This window comes from Acanthopagrus latus, chromosome 5 (assembly GCF_904848185.1).
Source record: "Acanthopagrus latus isolate v.2019 chromosome 5, fAcaLat1.1, whole genome shotgun sequence".
In the NCBI taxonomy this organism is placed as follows: domain Eukaryota; kingdom Metazoa; phylum Chordata; class Actinopteri; order Spariformes; family Sparidae; genus Acanthopagrus; species Acanthopagrus latus.
In genome coordinates, this window is record NC_051043.1 from 25,552,002 (window position 1) to 25,567,808 (window position 15,807).

Sequence of the window (15,807 nt, forward strand, 5' to 3'; positions counted from 1 at the left end):
TTAAGACATCGTCCCCTTTCAAGTGCAGAAGGACAGACATCTGTTTCACATTTGTTCTGAGGGATTTCCAGAACCTTTCCCTCATGGGAGTGCGGTATCAGCTTAGTTCAGACAGGACACTGTCATTCAATCATTCATTTGAAATAGAAGAAAAAAAAAAAATCAAACACCTCCCTATTTCACTAAGGACTCATGGGGCCCACTGAAGACTTATATCCACTATCACTTTGATGTAGCCGTTCCAGATGTTCAAACAATTACTCAAACTGAAGCCAAGAGCTTGAACAAAAGCAAGGACAGAGCTCGGAAGATTTTGTCAGACGGTCCCTGCATCACGAGCCAAAACCCTCACGGTCTAACAAAGGAAATAAAACGCTGCACAGTGTGCTGTTTTCTTTATGCACTCACTGCATCTAGTGTTAAATTCATGACCCCATCTCTTTCTCGCTCAAAGCTCTGCGGTAAAAGCAAGATACAAAACCCCATTGTGTATTTTATGGGTCCACGTGACCCTCTTTTTGAACCTGAAGCAATTTACATAAATAAACACACGATATGCATATTTTAAATGGTGACTGTGATGCAAGAACTGGTGACTATGACTCAACAACAGGTGATTATGACTCAACAACAGGTGATTATGACTCAACAACAGGTGATTATGATGCAACAACAGGTGGTTGTTATTAAAAAAAAAATGACTATGACAGAAAACCTGAATGTCATGTTTTGCTGAAATAGTCAAGAAATCAATTCATCAATACACAAAAAATATCTACAGATGCAATCGTATTGATTCACAAACACAAATGCCAGAAATTTACTATATTCGTGTCATTGTAACGTTGAAACTTTGGCGTTGGGACTGTAGGTCGGCCATCATCTTGGGCTTCCATGACGTGTGGTGGGACTTGTCCACAATATTCTAACTAATAATAATGTAAAACTCAACCTTTTATTACTTAAGTGATTAATTGATTGGCAGTTGAATTCATAGTGTGATGATGACACAACAGCTGATTGTGAACACGCATTAGGCTGTTGTTATGGTAAAAAACAGCTGATTGTGATCAGACATAAAGGAACAACGATCGCACAGTCAGGGCCAAACGTCTTTACAATAAGATGTTGCGTTGCCAGGGGAACTGAGAGACGTCACGAGGAAAAATATGGACTGGCCACCTCACCAAAGGAATCAATACAGTTTCCAATACAGAAGAGAGAGTCCACCTGTGAATTACATCAAACTCGCAAACATTTTGTAGTTGTAAATCTCAGATTTCTTTTATTTAATTTGTGATCTAATTTTACTTTCTATCTTCAGACCCTGGAGCTGTTCCATGCAGACATATGACATGTGGAGGACACAGACTTTCAGTGAGCCACAGCTCATTGAAAAAAAAAAAAAAGCAACACATCTTAAAAACTAACTTTGTTTTAAATGAAAAAGTATCCGAGGCTTTGAGTTTTGAAGAGCCGCTGTGTTTACGTTTGCAGATGATGACCTCCTGTACAAACTCATCCTGAGAGGACACAAATCCTTTATCCATGTCACTTCAAAGTAAACCTGTGGCATCAGTATCCACAGGATGCAGACACTTGTAAAGCTGTGATTTGTCTTTTGCATCTATCACACCAAACGTTCTGCATAATTTGCACAAGAAGCTAAATATGCATGTCATACTATAATATGCTCACACCGCCAGATAAAACACATTGTGACTGTTGCTTTGTCTGCCGGTGACAGATGGTTAAAGGGGGTGATTACACGTTTAAAATGTCAAAGACCTTTAACGTAGGTTACCACCTCTGTCAGATTTCCAAAGGAACAGAGTAATTGGAATATTATGTTTGGGAGACAATGTTTTTAATTGATACGCCCACTCTGTTCTGAGCGTTCACTCCGCTTTTCTGAGGCAGCCGTCCTCCAGATTGGTTGAGACACAGACAGGGCTCCATAATTACACTCCTCTATTCAGCAGCACTGCCTGTGCGTCAGCACAAACGTCATATTGGAGCTGCACATGGGGACAGGACATCGGAGAGAGGGAGAAGGAGGAGAGAGGAGAGGACTCCTCACAGCTGTGCTGGGTTGTTGCTGCTCACAGGCAGATGTCCTGTCATGCTCTGTCTCTCACATACGAGGTGAAGGATTGAGGAGGAGTAGCTCTGCTCTTCAGTGGCTGTGAGAACACAGTCGCTCAACAGTTGTGTTAGAAATGCAGGAGATGTAAAGCAGCAGAGTGACGGGCATGCAGCCGTGCAGCTTCCACTCTGAGATGACAGATTATTGATTCAGGTCGGGCTTGGCTGGGAGCCCCATATGATTATGAAATATGGCCTAATGATTTAATAAGGTGACGCTTCGTCTAGTACACGCCAGCTAAAGACTTGATGATTGGTGATTGATCCCTCTTTCTTTCTTGTTCCCTCGCTCTTTACAGTGGAAGCTCACACAGCATTACAATAACTGTTGTTTAAAGGGACATACAGGGTTGTTTAGACGGCTCACTCTCTCCTATTCCAGAGCACAAGACTGGAAATGTGGCACTTCTTGACTACCTAAATTCAAGATAAGGGGCTCCTTCAGACAGCTTTGTTTTCCATACAGGTCTACTGATGAAACGCCCAGCATAACAACCAGACGATAATGATGATTATAATGACGACGACGGTGATGATGATGAGAATGATTATGGCAATTAGAGCCTGTAAATTGATAGCCCCTTATATCTCATTTGCTGGCATAATCTGAATCCTGCTAGTGGATAAATTAGATAACCCTCCCCGGCGCAGGAGCCTTCTCCACGTCTCCCACCTTCCCGCCCCCCTCCACCAGACAAGGACGTTCACGACTGGAGGCGAGGCCGGCGAGGAGGAACTTTTAACACCTTGAAATACATAAAGGAGAGGTGAGGTCACACACCACTCCTGTCAGAAGCCTTGCTGATGTGCCCTTGAGCAAGACACACCTGTGCTCCAGCACCTGACCCCTTCACCCAGACCTTCCTGGCAGCAGAGAGAGAGAGAAAAGGAGCATTTCCCTGAGGAGGGGATCAATGAGGCATCACGTTATACATGATGTGCTCTGCTGCTGCTGCTGCTGCTGCTGGTGGTGGTGGTGGTGGTGGTACCCTTCCTCTCTCCTCCTCCTCCTCTCTCCTCCTCCTCTCTCCTCCTCCTCTCTCCTCTCTCCTCCTCATGGCTGCTGCCTCCATCCATGCGAGGCAGCACGGCAAAAAGCTCTCCCATCCTGGCTGTCATTCATCCTGTATCCACACAAATAGAATAGGCTAACCACCACCACCACCACCACCTCCTCCTCCTCCTCCTCCTCCTCCTCCCTCCTCTCTCGTCCGCACACAGAGAACATTGTGTCGAGGAGGCTCCGGTCAGCGCGCGCGTCAGCTGCGAGAGAGAGAGAGAGAGAGAGAGAGAGAGAGAGAGAGAGAGAGAGAGAGACTCCTTGGCACACACCCGTCAGTGTGGCAGTGTGATTTTGACTGACTGGCTGACTGACGGGGGATTTGGAGGAGGCTCGCAGGGAGAGAAAGGGACGACACACATTCTCCTGATTGTCTTTTTTCTTCCTCCTCGCTGTCTGTCACCGCTGTCACGGCCGATGGTTTTCTAGAACCTGCGCCGCCTGCATCCACCTCGGCAATCGGGATTTTACTTTTTATTTTCTCCCCCCGCCTCCTTGATTGGCCGAACCGGGGCTGATCCCAGCCAACCTGGGCCGGGCCGCGGGGGCTGTTCAGCGAGCCTTATAGCTGAAGTTGGCACCCGAGATGAGCGCCTGGAGACCCGGGAGCGGGGCTCTCTCCCCGCCGGGGAGAGGGTCTTGGTCGTGGCGGTGCTGCTGGTGGTGGTGGGTTATGGTGGTCGGGGTGGCAGTGGGCTCGGGAGATCCGTGGCTGTCTGCGGAGGCATGCCCGTTCTCTTGCATTTGCAGCAGCACCCGGATCTCCTGCGTGTATCCGGAGCGGGGTATCAACACATTCCCCGTCCTGCAGAGCGAGCCGGAGATGGACAACATCACCGACATGTGAGTGCACCTTCAAGTCTTCATGTTTCATCAGCGTGGTCGCATTTTTCACAACACTTTCCCCCAATAAAGCAATGCCACCCTCTGCCCCTCAGCTGCGTCTCGGAGACCGAACCTGCCTTGATTTTCTCCATTTTCTGCGCTCACGCGTGTGTTTGAGCCGAATTGACATGTTTCTGTGCTCAGATATAAATACGAGTGCCGCTCATCAATTCGGCATGGGTCCGGGCTCAGACAGGATGTGTAACCTACATTGCATAACAGACTTATATTGCCATCATGGGGCACATCAGCAGCACGTTTGCAGAAGGGTAAGCAGTCGAGGTGGATGGAGTTTATCCCGACAATCAGACAAAGCCCTGTGTGTGTGCGGGCGTGTGCGTGCGTGCAGCTACGCGTGTATGTGTGTGTGTGTGTGTGGACGGAGACACGCACACCAGACACCACTGTCCAAATATTAGCACAGACACTTCCCCAAGATGGCTCATATGAGTGGATTTAAATGAACCACAGGCGCGGAGAGAAAAATCGATGATGAGGTGGAGAAATAATAAAAAAAAAAAAAAAAGAAGAAAGAAAGCGACATTTTTCTAGTGAGAGTCAACATTTTGGTTGCGTTTGGGCACTTGACACAATAAACACATCCCAGTATGTATTAAAAATGTACTGTACCACCTCCGACGTCATTTGGCCTCTATAATAACCAAAAAAAAATAAATAAAATAATAAAAAAAAATGCAGACGCGTCTTTGAGCGTTTCTATCAGGGAGTAATCAGAAACAGGAGATTTTAAAAACAAATGTAATTGCTGCAATATCGTTCTTGGCACAGATTGAACGGCCTTGTTGATAATGACTTGTCGGGGATGAACTTGGAGAAGCCTTGGACGCCGACGAAATGAGCACACTAGCAATCTGGTGAAAAGCATCCACAGAGTGCTGGGCTAATGCAAACAGACACGTCACTCCAAAGGACCTTGCCAAATTAAAAAAGAAAAAGAAAAAAGAAAGATAGGGGGAGGTTATAGTGTCCCCTGTTAGTGTTAATTGGTTAAACTGGTTGATTTTATTTTATTTTTTTTTTTTATGACATCTGCTCTGAAAAGAGAGAGATGATACTCAGACACGGTTCTGTGTGTTCTGGATGTGTTTGATATTAAAGTCCAACTGATCATATTTAGTGTAAGAGGTGCTACATGACAGAGGATTTGTCTGGCTGGGTGTTGGCTCTCTGAGAAAACAGATTAACAACACAGAAAGTTGATTTAGCCTCTAATAATAATCGTGATAATAATGATAATGATAATAACATGTACTTCACAGTTCTGATATATCTGCCCAGAGGCGATCTCAGGAGATTTAGGCTAATGGCGGGTGTAGTAACTCCAAATCTGAACTCCTCCCTGCAGTGAGAGGTTCATCCAGTCTGACCCAGAGCTGGATGTGTTCATGCACCCGTCATTATTCACCTCCATCTGGAAACGCCGTCCGCTTTTGGACTTCATGGCTGATTTACAGATAGTTTACCTGCTGACAGCGAAGGTGTAAATGTTGATTGATGGTTGGGTATGACAGAGATTGTCGGTCAAAATGGAATTGATTCTTTTGTGAGACTGTGTTGAAGATGCTGCTCTGAAAGAAAAGAAAAGGGGGGGGGTGTTAGGTTCAGATGAGAAATGCTGACATTCTGGGTCAGCTGCTTTAATTATTAAAGCTGCATTTTAAACTGTGCTCCTATTTTTCTTGCAGTGGTTATTTTATTTTATTTTATTTTATTTTTTTGCTGTATTTGATGTTGATAGCAGAGAGCTGAGGGGAGGTGACTCTAGCTTCTAGTCCAGGGGCCCAAACTCTTTTTTTTTAAATTTTTTTTTAAAAATTTTTTTAAAGGAGGGACAAAAAAACAAAAAACAAAACAAGCACCTATTGTCTGAAGATTTATGGAAGCCCTGTGAGCCAAATGAGGAAAAAAAGAATTCTGGCGATTCCATTTCCTAATTGTTTCCCCCTCTTGTGTTTTTATGACTTAAGAAATATATTAAATTAAAGATGTTCTGCCAGGATAATCCTTCACAGTTCCTACACCTCTCTTACATTTGTGCCTCGGGCTTCCGTAGTCGGCGGATCGCAAGTTCCCTGAATTGACAGATTTCCTACATCCTGCGCTCAAACTGTAAGACGTGATTAATAATTGGGGATGCTGCATTTTTAAAGAGTGTTTTAGCCTCACAAAGAATTAAACAGCATAGAGAAAGGCTCTCGTTTTATTATGTTTAGGTCTTTATTTCACTATAAAAACTTGTAGTGGGTCAAATCAAACATTATGGTGGGCTAACTCGTCCCGGTCCCCTCACTAGTCAGTCTTTGTTGACTTACATTGACTAAAATTTGAATAGTTTAGTCTGAATTCAGAGTTGAGGGACCAAAGACCGAAGGCTGCTCACTACGAAGGTAATGTAGTGAGTCAATAAACCTTTTTTTTCCCCCCCTCAGTCTATCTCAACGTGAGAGACATCATTTAACGACCTTGTGAGATAAACAGTGAGACTGAGGACACGGTGGATCTTACAGTCTGTACCTTGTTTAGATTCAGTTCATTTCGGAGGGCTTTCTTTACACCTGATATGATATTTGAATCGTTCAGATATCACTCTGTTTGATTAGGCCACCGTCGTCCCCTGCTGACCTTGTAATAGATCAAATGCCTTGCTCAAGTGCTGCTGACAAAAAGGAGGAGGGTGATACCGGCAGCCGACCCCCTGTGTCCCATTTATCAGCTCTGGCCCCTAATTACATGGGCTTGTTATGTTCCTTTGTCTCGCCCAAACGTCTCTTGTTTGTGCCTCCCTCCGTTTACAAATGAGCCCTCTGACAGACGCTTGTATCTCCCGACAGCTACATCGCCAACCAGAGCAGCTTCTCCTCCATCAACGACAAAGACCTGCACTACTACAAGAATCTCAGGAACCTGTAAGTCTTTCACGGCTCATTACACTGTGGACTCACATGCTCAAAGCTTTTGTGTTATTCTGCTGAACATCTCAGGGCCCGAGAGACAGGCAGCGAGGATGAAAAAACAAACAGTGTCATTACATTTTATTTGCTTTATTACAGTCCAGTTCACGAGGAGTATTGAATGTCTTTATTGATATTTGTCCTTCTTTGCCCGGGGGCGATGTGTTGTCCACGTCCTGCTGTGTTAATGGCAGTGTCCCTGGCTGTGCTGCGCTATGCATCTGTGTCTCATTTTATCTGTTAATCTAAAACAGGAATTGTCCACCAAGCAGCCGCTCTCTTGCAGCGTAATAATGTGTTGAGTGCAGACTACTTAATTTTCCAGCCAATATCCTGTTCGGTAGAGGGATTAGCAACAAAGCAAGCTGCAGCACCGCAAGTGTTTATGCTTTTAATTGTAGTCGGACTCCGGTGGGGGGAACAGACGAAACTGGAAAATGTGGGCAGTTTTGTTTGTTTGAACCCAGAACGACACCTGTCCCATGTGTCGGCACACACTCACAGCCTGCTCAGTGTTAACTATGTGGAAGAAAACTGTCTTCTGATCGGGGGAAAGGAAAATCTCAGTTTGTGTGAGATGAGATCAGTCCGTCAGAAAACATCTGTTGGCCAAAACTTTTCATATGAGATAATGACGTCGTCTCACGTCAGCTGACGATGGACAGACGCTCTCTGCACCTGGCTCTAACAGTGCTGAGTAATATTAAAAAAGCACCTGACACTTTAAACTGTTTTTCTGCACGTGATGAGTTTTTTTTTTTTTTTTTTTTTTTCCTATCGAGACATCTGTTACATTTATATATAAAAAGATAAATGCGAAGGCGTCGCTCTGTGGCAGAGTTGTGAATGTGCCTGAGCAGCAGACGGAGTTTTTAATTGGGTCATTTTGCATAAACTCCCCTGGATTACTGAGGGAAATCTTTAGTGTTTTATGACTGATTTATTTTTCTAGGAAGGACGTACCTACATTTATCAGGCTGTCGGATAAAAAAACAACTACGGTGTGCTGCCTCGTGTGCAGATCAGTAAAACATTTGAAGACTCCTGCTCGCTGAATTATGTTCAAGGTGCCATTAGCTGTAGAAAGGAGCAGGTTTACTGGTCTCACCGGAGAGAAAAGTCTTTTGTTATCTGGCTTATTTCTATGTCTCACCGCTGCAAATGCATTATTTTGTAACTTAAAGGTGCTAAATGCTTGCATGATACCGTAAAATAGTAAAAATCTCATGTATACACAATTAATACAAGCAAAATAAAGTTGATAATATAATAATCAATTACAGTTACTGAAGAAATGAAGAAAGCATGAAGATAAAAATAAGTTTTATGGAAAGATTCAAACAAGGAGGTTGTATATTATCTTCAGATTGATGAGGTTTTGGCAGCGTCATTCATTTAATTCACTTTAATGACAAACCAGATTAAGTAAACAACACATTTGTCTTTACACTCGTAATCACACCATACAGAAGCTGTTTGAACAAAATGTTTTGATGTATTTCACCATTTTACACTAAATTAATGAAAGCAGAAAACATTTTGTTGATGGCGAACTTTGACGTCAAATTAGAAAATATGATAAACAGCAACCATGTATGCGACTTCCTTGTCACCTGTGGAGAAAGTCCCAGACTCCCTGAAGAAATCACTCCGTTCTGTCAGTTGTTGAGTTTGGAGAGACGTGATTAACTTTTCGTCTTTGACAAATTCCTAATTGTTTGGGTCCTCTGGTTAATTTGGCAAGAGTTATACATTAAGTTCTTTCCTTATTTGTGCAGAAAACATCATGTCCTCTATACTCACACAAGCCAGAATTAAGATATTATAGCAGCAATTTAAGTTAAATTAAACGCTATATTAATGTGTTACAGATTAGTGGTGTTTTCACTGGTGTGTATACGTTTCACTTATTAGAAACTAAACCACGTATGTTTTCACAGACCTTGTGGAGAGATGTTCAGGACCCTGAATTCATGTGTTTGCTGTTGTTGGTGTGACAGCTGTCACTGATAATTGTGCTGTTTGTGATGAGCGTGACTAACGACTGCTGCCTCGTCTGTTTCTGTGTCAGAACGGTGACCAACAGCAGGCTCACGTACGTGTCGAAGCTCGCCTTTCAAAGCAACCTCAAGCTACAATACCTGTGAGTAGAAACACATTCTGTCCACTTGTTGTACATCTCATGACATGTATAGAAATGTTCTGCTGTATTTGTGAAATCACAATGTGGAGAAGATTTATTTGTTGCATTATTAAGAGAAAAGTAACGTAGAAGAAAAACACAAATGCTGTCATGGCTGAGAAATAGACGGACGTGACCTCTTGTCTCTTGACCTTGTCAACATAATTAATATTTGATAATGATTATACTGATTGAATGTAACCACTTAAGAACTGTTAATGAGAAATAAAAACACAGGATTATTTGTTGCATCTGCTGCGGCATCATCCGGACATTTTTCTCGTTGGCGTACATGTTATAGGATAATCTGGTTCCCTGATGTTTGGTTTCATTTCCAGGAATCTGAAAGATAACAACCTGTCATCACTGTCCTGGAGGATATTCAGACACCTCAACATCTCTTATCTGTGAGTTCAGAGCAGCCGCCTCTATCAGTCTGTCCATCTCCATGTCTGTCTGTCTGTTCTGTCTCTGGTTTACCTCCTGGTTATCATGGCAGTGTGTGTAAACATATTCATATAGCATCTTCAGTGTCACCTATAGATTTCTGCTGTGAGGTTTTTGAGGTTTGGGGTTGGGTTTACTGCAGCTGGCAGCTTATTTATGTATCTCTCTATCTCTCTATTTATTTATTTACTTGGAAAAGGGATGGAGACCACCAGGGCTCAGTGTGATTGGCTTTGACACCCGTCAACAATCGCAAACATGCCCCCCAAACGCATCCTTTAAATCTCTCAGTACTGTAGTAAATGCTAAGTTTTGCTGTGCTGTCAGAGATGAGGATACACCAAACATTAAGTGAAAAACGCTTGGATCGTCTGGATTTGTAAAGAGCAACAGATCATTGGTTTTTACTGCGACTTTACAACAACAGCTTGACTTCATCCTGGTGGTTTTTTGCACGTCAGCGTTAACACAAGTTCAAACAAGATTCACCAGAAATAAAGACTGAAGAGTTAAACAATTAAATTTCAACCTGGAGGGATTCAATAATGAACAACAAAATCAGTTTTTTTTAAAAAAAATTTTTTAGCAAAGTTAAGTTTCTCATGTCTGTCCCTAGTAAACCCTCCCCCCAAACAAACCAATAAAGGATCTCTGATAAAGAACATCAGTCCATTCGTGCACACAGGATCCGTGTCTGGAAGTGTAGCTGCAGGCTTTTGGACCGCCGGCCCCGCTGCTGTAGAGGGCTATTGCGATGTTGCCTTTGAGTTCAATGAGCAAAATCGAAACCTCATTTTCATGTTTTTTAAAGTGGCTCGATACCGTTCGTCAACTCCAAGAGGACTTTGAGAGAACTGAATAGTTTCACATTTGGGGGAAATACACGTATTTACTTTCTTGTGTAGATTTAGAGGAGAAAATCAATAACACTTCCCAATCTGATTGTTGAATAAAGAGCTGAAGACAAGAGCTGGTTAGCTTAGTTTAGCATAAAGACTTTAAACAGGGGGAAACAGCTCGCCTGTTTTCAAAGCTGCCCACCAGCACCACATTGTTTAATCTGCACAAAAAACTCACCTGTCCAAAAAATTACACATTAATGTTTTACCAGGGGTTTTGTGCTAGACTATTATTTGGCTAAATGTAGTGACTCCCTGTAGTTACTCCTCCCAGCCAAGTAAAACATCATAACAACTTGTTCTTTGGTTTTGAAAGTGAAACATTCAGAGTCTTCAGAGTCGTTGCTGGCTGGATTTTGTTACCTTTGGACAGAGCCGGTGAGCTGTTTCCCCCTTGTCTTCTGTCTTTATGCTAAGCTAGGCTAACTGGATGCTGGTGGTAGCTTTGTACTGAAAGAGAGAGACAGGAGAACAGTAATAAATCTACATCCCATAACTCCCACAGAGGAAAACAAAAGGAGCGAATTTCCCCAACAGTTGTAACGTAATTCAGCTATCACTTTGTTTCTTCAAAATCTCAGCTACTCACTCTTCTCGACTGTGTGTGTGTGTGTGTGTGCAGGATCCTGTCAGGGAACCCTCTGCACTGCTCCTGTGAGAACATGTGGATCAAGCTGTGGTTAGGAGAGGAAGCAGACACTCAGGAGCTGCGCTGCATTGAGGATGGAGGTGCACGCAAGCTGCTGTCCAGACTGACACTGCCCAACTGTGGTGAGGACACACACACACAAACACACACACACACACACACACACACACAGTTGGGAGCTGGAAAAGACATTCACAAGCAGAGTGAAGTGTTAAGCACCTGGAGGGAAACAGAAATCCTAATGGTTTCCAAATCTTTGTTTGGATTGCGCACGTACTCATGTGTTTCGCATGTTTTTTTCCGACACATGTCTTTTTACGTAAATGCACGGCTGTGTGTGTGTGTGTGTGTGTGTGTGTGCCTGTGTGTGTGTGTGAGTGTTTGCATAAATGTCCACATGTTTAAAGAGCAGCGTTTTAACAAACGTGCTAAGTGTTTGGTCTCTTCTCGGGGGATGTGTGGGGGATGAACAGCTGGAGAAAGTGCAGTTTGTTGTTAAAACCTACGAGAGTAACTGTACAAAGAGCACCATTCATGCTTTAACCACAGCCACTGCAGTAATCAGTAATATAGACCCGCTGGTATGTGAACTACAGCGAAAAGATGCTGCACACAGTGAATTTCACTTACGCCGGGCCCTGCTAACCTTGTATATTGTAATTGCCCTGGACACTACTGAGCACCGCAAGAGGCCACGACGTCTCGCACACGAGCAGGCAGACAAAGGACCAGATGAACCCGCGCATGCACACCCAGAGTCCCGCTTCTTTTAACAGAGGGGCTTAAAAGTGTAAGAACACGAGCACGAACAAGCGGCTGACGTTATCTCTGTGCTGCCGGGATCTTTTTCCTCACATGATGAAGAAGATTTAGCTGCCAGATGGAGGAGAGAGAGCGAAACGTGTGACACCACAGAGTTGTGCGCTGTGTGACAAGGTTATGTCATCTCGTAGGGCCGGTTACGGTCATCTGGGCCGTTCGCCTGTAGGTCAGGCTCACTGGACGTGATGGGAGCGCGAGGATATGAGAGGGGGGATTCAACACACGGATGACATCAGCCTCAAAAGATGCTGAGTGGAGAGAATTCACCGCATGCATCGCAGTAAAAATGAAGTGTTGTGTTGTGACGACCATCTGCACCGCGTCCTGTAGCACCGGTGACCTGCTGTCACGCAGCAGATTTCTTCTCCTTTTCCTCTGAATCATCATGTTTTTGTCTTCAAGGAAGTGGCTCCAGAATGCTGAAAGACAACAATAAGGCATTTTCCACGTTTCATTTTGAAAATTACTGAGAAAGTATGCTAATTTTTCTTTTTGCATTCCCAGCGTCTACATTTGTAGACCTTTGTTTTATTCACAGCTAGAGTTTAATGTCAAGCTAACCAGTGAGCTCTCCGTCGCTCCTCGACAGACAGCCACAGACCGCAAACCTTTTATGTTCTCGCCGATGAGAGTGTTTATCAAGCCTGAATATATAAATGTCAGCAGTTAATTGAAGCGTTATCCTTCCCTTCTTCTTCTATGTCTTAGTTTTTCATCAGTCTGTCTATTTTGGACTCTCATCTTTTCATAAACAGGTTCATATTACAGCCCGACCCGTCTCTGAAAGTCTGAGTCTGACCCGCTCTGATTCTCATGAGGGAAAAAATCGCTCGGAACTCAGCCGGGGTAAACAAATGAAACGCTGATTTTTTTCCAGGCCTTTGGGGCAATGAGTCCAGTCAGATCCAGTTTGTTACTGTAAAGTGAGAACATAAAGGAATCTGCATGCCTGATTCAAATCTATAAAAACACACAGTAACAGCCATCAGAAGAGCTTAATGCGTCTCAGTTGGGACGTAATCAAATTTTTCCCTCCCATTTCTGAAATGCCGAAAAATTGCCTGTTGACAGAGCAAACGACCCTGGTCAAAAATAGCTCGGGGCAGTCGGGACGCGCAGGACACAAACAATAAGTTAGCCTGCAGGAAGCTAACAATGTCATTGATAACTCCTATTGATCCGTCCCCTCTGCCTCCCTTCCATTAGCGGAGGTTATTTTTGGCGTTAGCACAGTTACAGCCGGGCCCCTGGAGATGTGGGCAGGGGACCCCCTGGCAGTGACACATGAGGAGGACAACATGGGGGGGGGGGGTGCCAAATAATGCCCCGGGGCTAACAGCGACACACCAGAAGACCTCTCAGTCCATCTGAACCGCCGGCCCTTTTTTGCCCCCTCTGTCGTTCTCCTCTCGCCGTCTTTCACCTCTTCCCTCTCTCGGGCCGTCTCTCCACCCCGTTATTAGTTGTTTCCCATCTGTCTGTCTGCTCGCACGCGTGACTGTCTGCCCTTCTGTCTGTCCGAACATTTCTGAGCGACATATGAGGACGGCACAAAGCAGAGGAAGTGCCCAACAATGCCCTCGGGCTGACACTGATCTCACAGGCCACCCGCATATGTCTGTCGCTCCCTGCTCCTCTCTGTGGACTGTTTACTGCCGGAGCTCCACTTGAGTGAAGGGGCTGGTGCTCGGTTCCCACTGCTGACCCACACAAAACTTTAACGGAAAAAACGCAGTTTCATGCCCGTGCAAAATGAAAATAACTCTGTGTCAGTCAGCAAAAATCCTGGGATTGAACCAGCAGTAGAAATGCTCCCGTGCAGTTTATTAAAACACTGATAACTCTATAAAACCCTCCACTCTTGCTTAATTCTCTTTTATAGCTCTTCCTTAAGTTGTTTGATTACTTAAGGGCCACGCTTGTTAATGGAACGATCCAAAAATCTAAGCGTTTACGACAATTGCGCTCATCACGCTTCGAGTTTCTGTGGCTGAAGTCGGCGAGACGCGCGAGCTGATCCGAGGATAGGTTATTTATGTGGAAACGACAGCAGATGGATAATCAGACCTCTGCTGGTCGCATCACAGCGCTGGAGCACTCCGTCTTCATCTGCCTTCCTCCCTCCGTCTTCCTGTCTGGAATATCAGGTTTTATTTACCCTTGTCGTCCCCCCTTTTTTTTTTTTCTGTCGTCCTGCTCTGATTATCGTTCAACTGTGTCTTCCTCTGTTCTCGTCCCTCTCCTCCAACATCTGTCTCTGAATGTACACGTCTGTCAGCGTGCTCCTTCCCTTCTGTCCGCCGTGCTCTCGCTGTTGCGTACGTGAAACACAGACGCAGCACGTAGGCACAGACCCAAGCGGTAAATGGGCAGCACAGAACAACCGAAAAAGGCCAGATGGCTCCTGTGTCTGTGGGCAGTGGATGCTATTTACATGTGTGAATTTTCTATAGTCGGACGGGGTAACCACTCTCTTTACTTGTTGGATAACAGGGAATTAAAACAAGAGCACGTAAAAGCTGTAATACTAAACTTTAAAGCAACACAGGAGTGAGAAAGTGCAAAGAAAGTCAGCACAGTGCAGATGCACAGGAACAGATTAGGATCGCACCCCACAGCCCTGATGTTTTACGAGGTTGTAAAGTCTTAAAAAGTAATGGACACGACATTTTGTGGTTTTCTCGGGCCCCTCTGGATTCCTTTTTAGGACATGCTGTTGTCATATTAACAGCAAGGATGCGGCAGAGCGAAGATTTACATACAGTTCACCAAAACGCCAAATGGGGAGGAAAAGTTAAGCATAGAATTTGGTGCAGTTTAGATTTATCACAGGTCCTTCGTGTGATGCACAGCTGAGGCAGCTCAGCATCGCGGGGACTTACGGCCATGTTAGACGATCCTGCAGCTCAGGATTTACGTCCGATGCAAATGCAGGAGGTAGTGAGTATTTTATGTAGAGAGGTGGAGGACGGGAGTGTGGAGGAAGGGCTGATGGATGTCTGCGTCCTTCCTGCAGCGAACCTCTAACCCTAACCCTGAACACACCCTATTTATTTCAGTTGCCTTGCGCTGATTTTTCTAGTGAGGATTTTAAACGTTGGCGTTGGACATAAGAAATGTTTACACACCTCTTGACTTTTTCGGGAGTCTCCCTGTTTTTACTCTGATTCATTATTTTTCCTGTTAACCTCCTGATTTCATAGCGACACAAATCAAAGTGTCTCAGTTTTTTTGTGGGATGTTTGTCTTTGCACCTGGCAACCCGACCCAACCCAGCAGCAGAGGTGAGGTCAAACCCCTCGACTTCGCTCAATTTGCCGCCGGAAATTGATAAAACAGGTCCCAGGGAGAAGACACTTTTACCGTTTTTTTTAAGACAAATCAAGAGTTATTCACCTTCACACACATACTCTTGTGTGGCAACCTTATCTCAGGACAAGACAAGATAGACATAAAAGTAGCTAATTAAATACAGGATATAACTTCAACTTAGAGGAAACAAATGAAGATAAAATGGCAACACGTTCCACAGTAACTGAAATGTAGCATTAAAATTGTCTATAAAACTAAACCTTGCTTGTATATCTTGTTGAGTTGTGTATTTGACATTATTTCAAATGTTTCCAGCGATGTGTCCTCATTTTATTCAAGGTAACTCGTTCCTTTCATTCTGTCGCCATGGAGTCAGTATTAACTGAAACTGGAACATCAGAGGATGCGTCAGAGAGCGAGAGAGGAAGTCAGCA

General features: G+C 44.2%; 1 protein-coding gene across 2 annotated transcripts in view; it reads left to right on the plus strand.

Annotated features, from left to right (window-relative positions):
* Positions 1-3,382: 3,382 nt before the first annotated feature.
* Positions 3,383-15,807, plus strand: part of ntrk2a (neurotrophic tyrosine kinase, receptor, type 2a) — a 90,949-nt gene continuing 78,524 nt past the window's right edge. Inside the window, exons 1-5 of one of the 2 annotated variants that reach the window (XM_037098572.1) lie at positions 3,383-4,048; positions 6,943-7,017; positions 9,134-9,205; positions 9,583-9,651; positions 11,213-11,361. In XM_037098572.1, coding sequence (XP_036954467.1) covers positions 3,792-4,048; positions 6,943-7,017; positions 9,134-9,205; positions 9,583-9,651; positions 11,213-11,361 — 622 coding nt within the window. In that variant the 5' untranslated portion in view covers positions 3,383-3,791. The remainder of the gene's footprint in view (positions 4,049-6,942; positions 7,018-9,133; positions 9,206-9,582; positions 9,652-11,212; positions 11,362-15,807) is intronic. The other variant, XM_037098571.1, reaches the window with a different exon arrangement.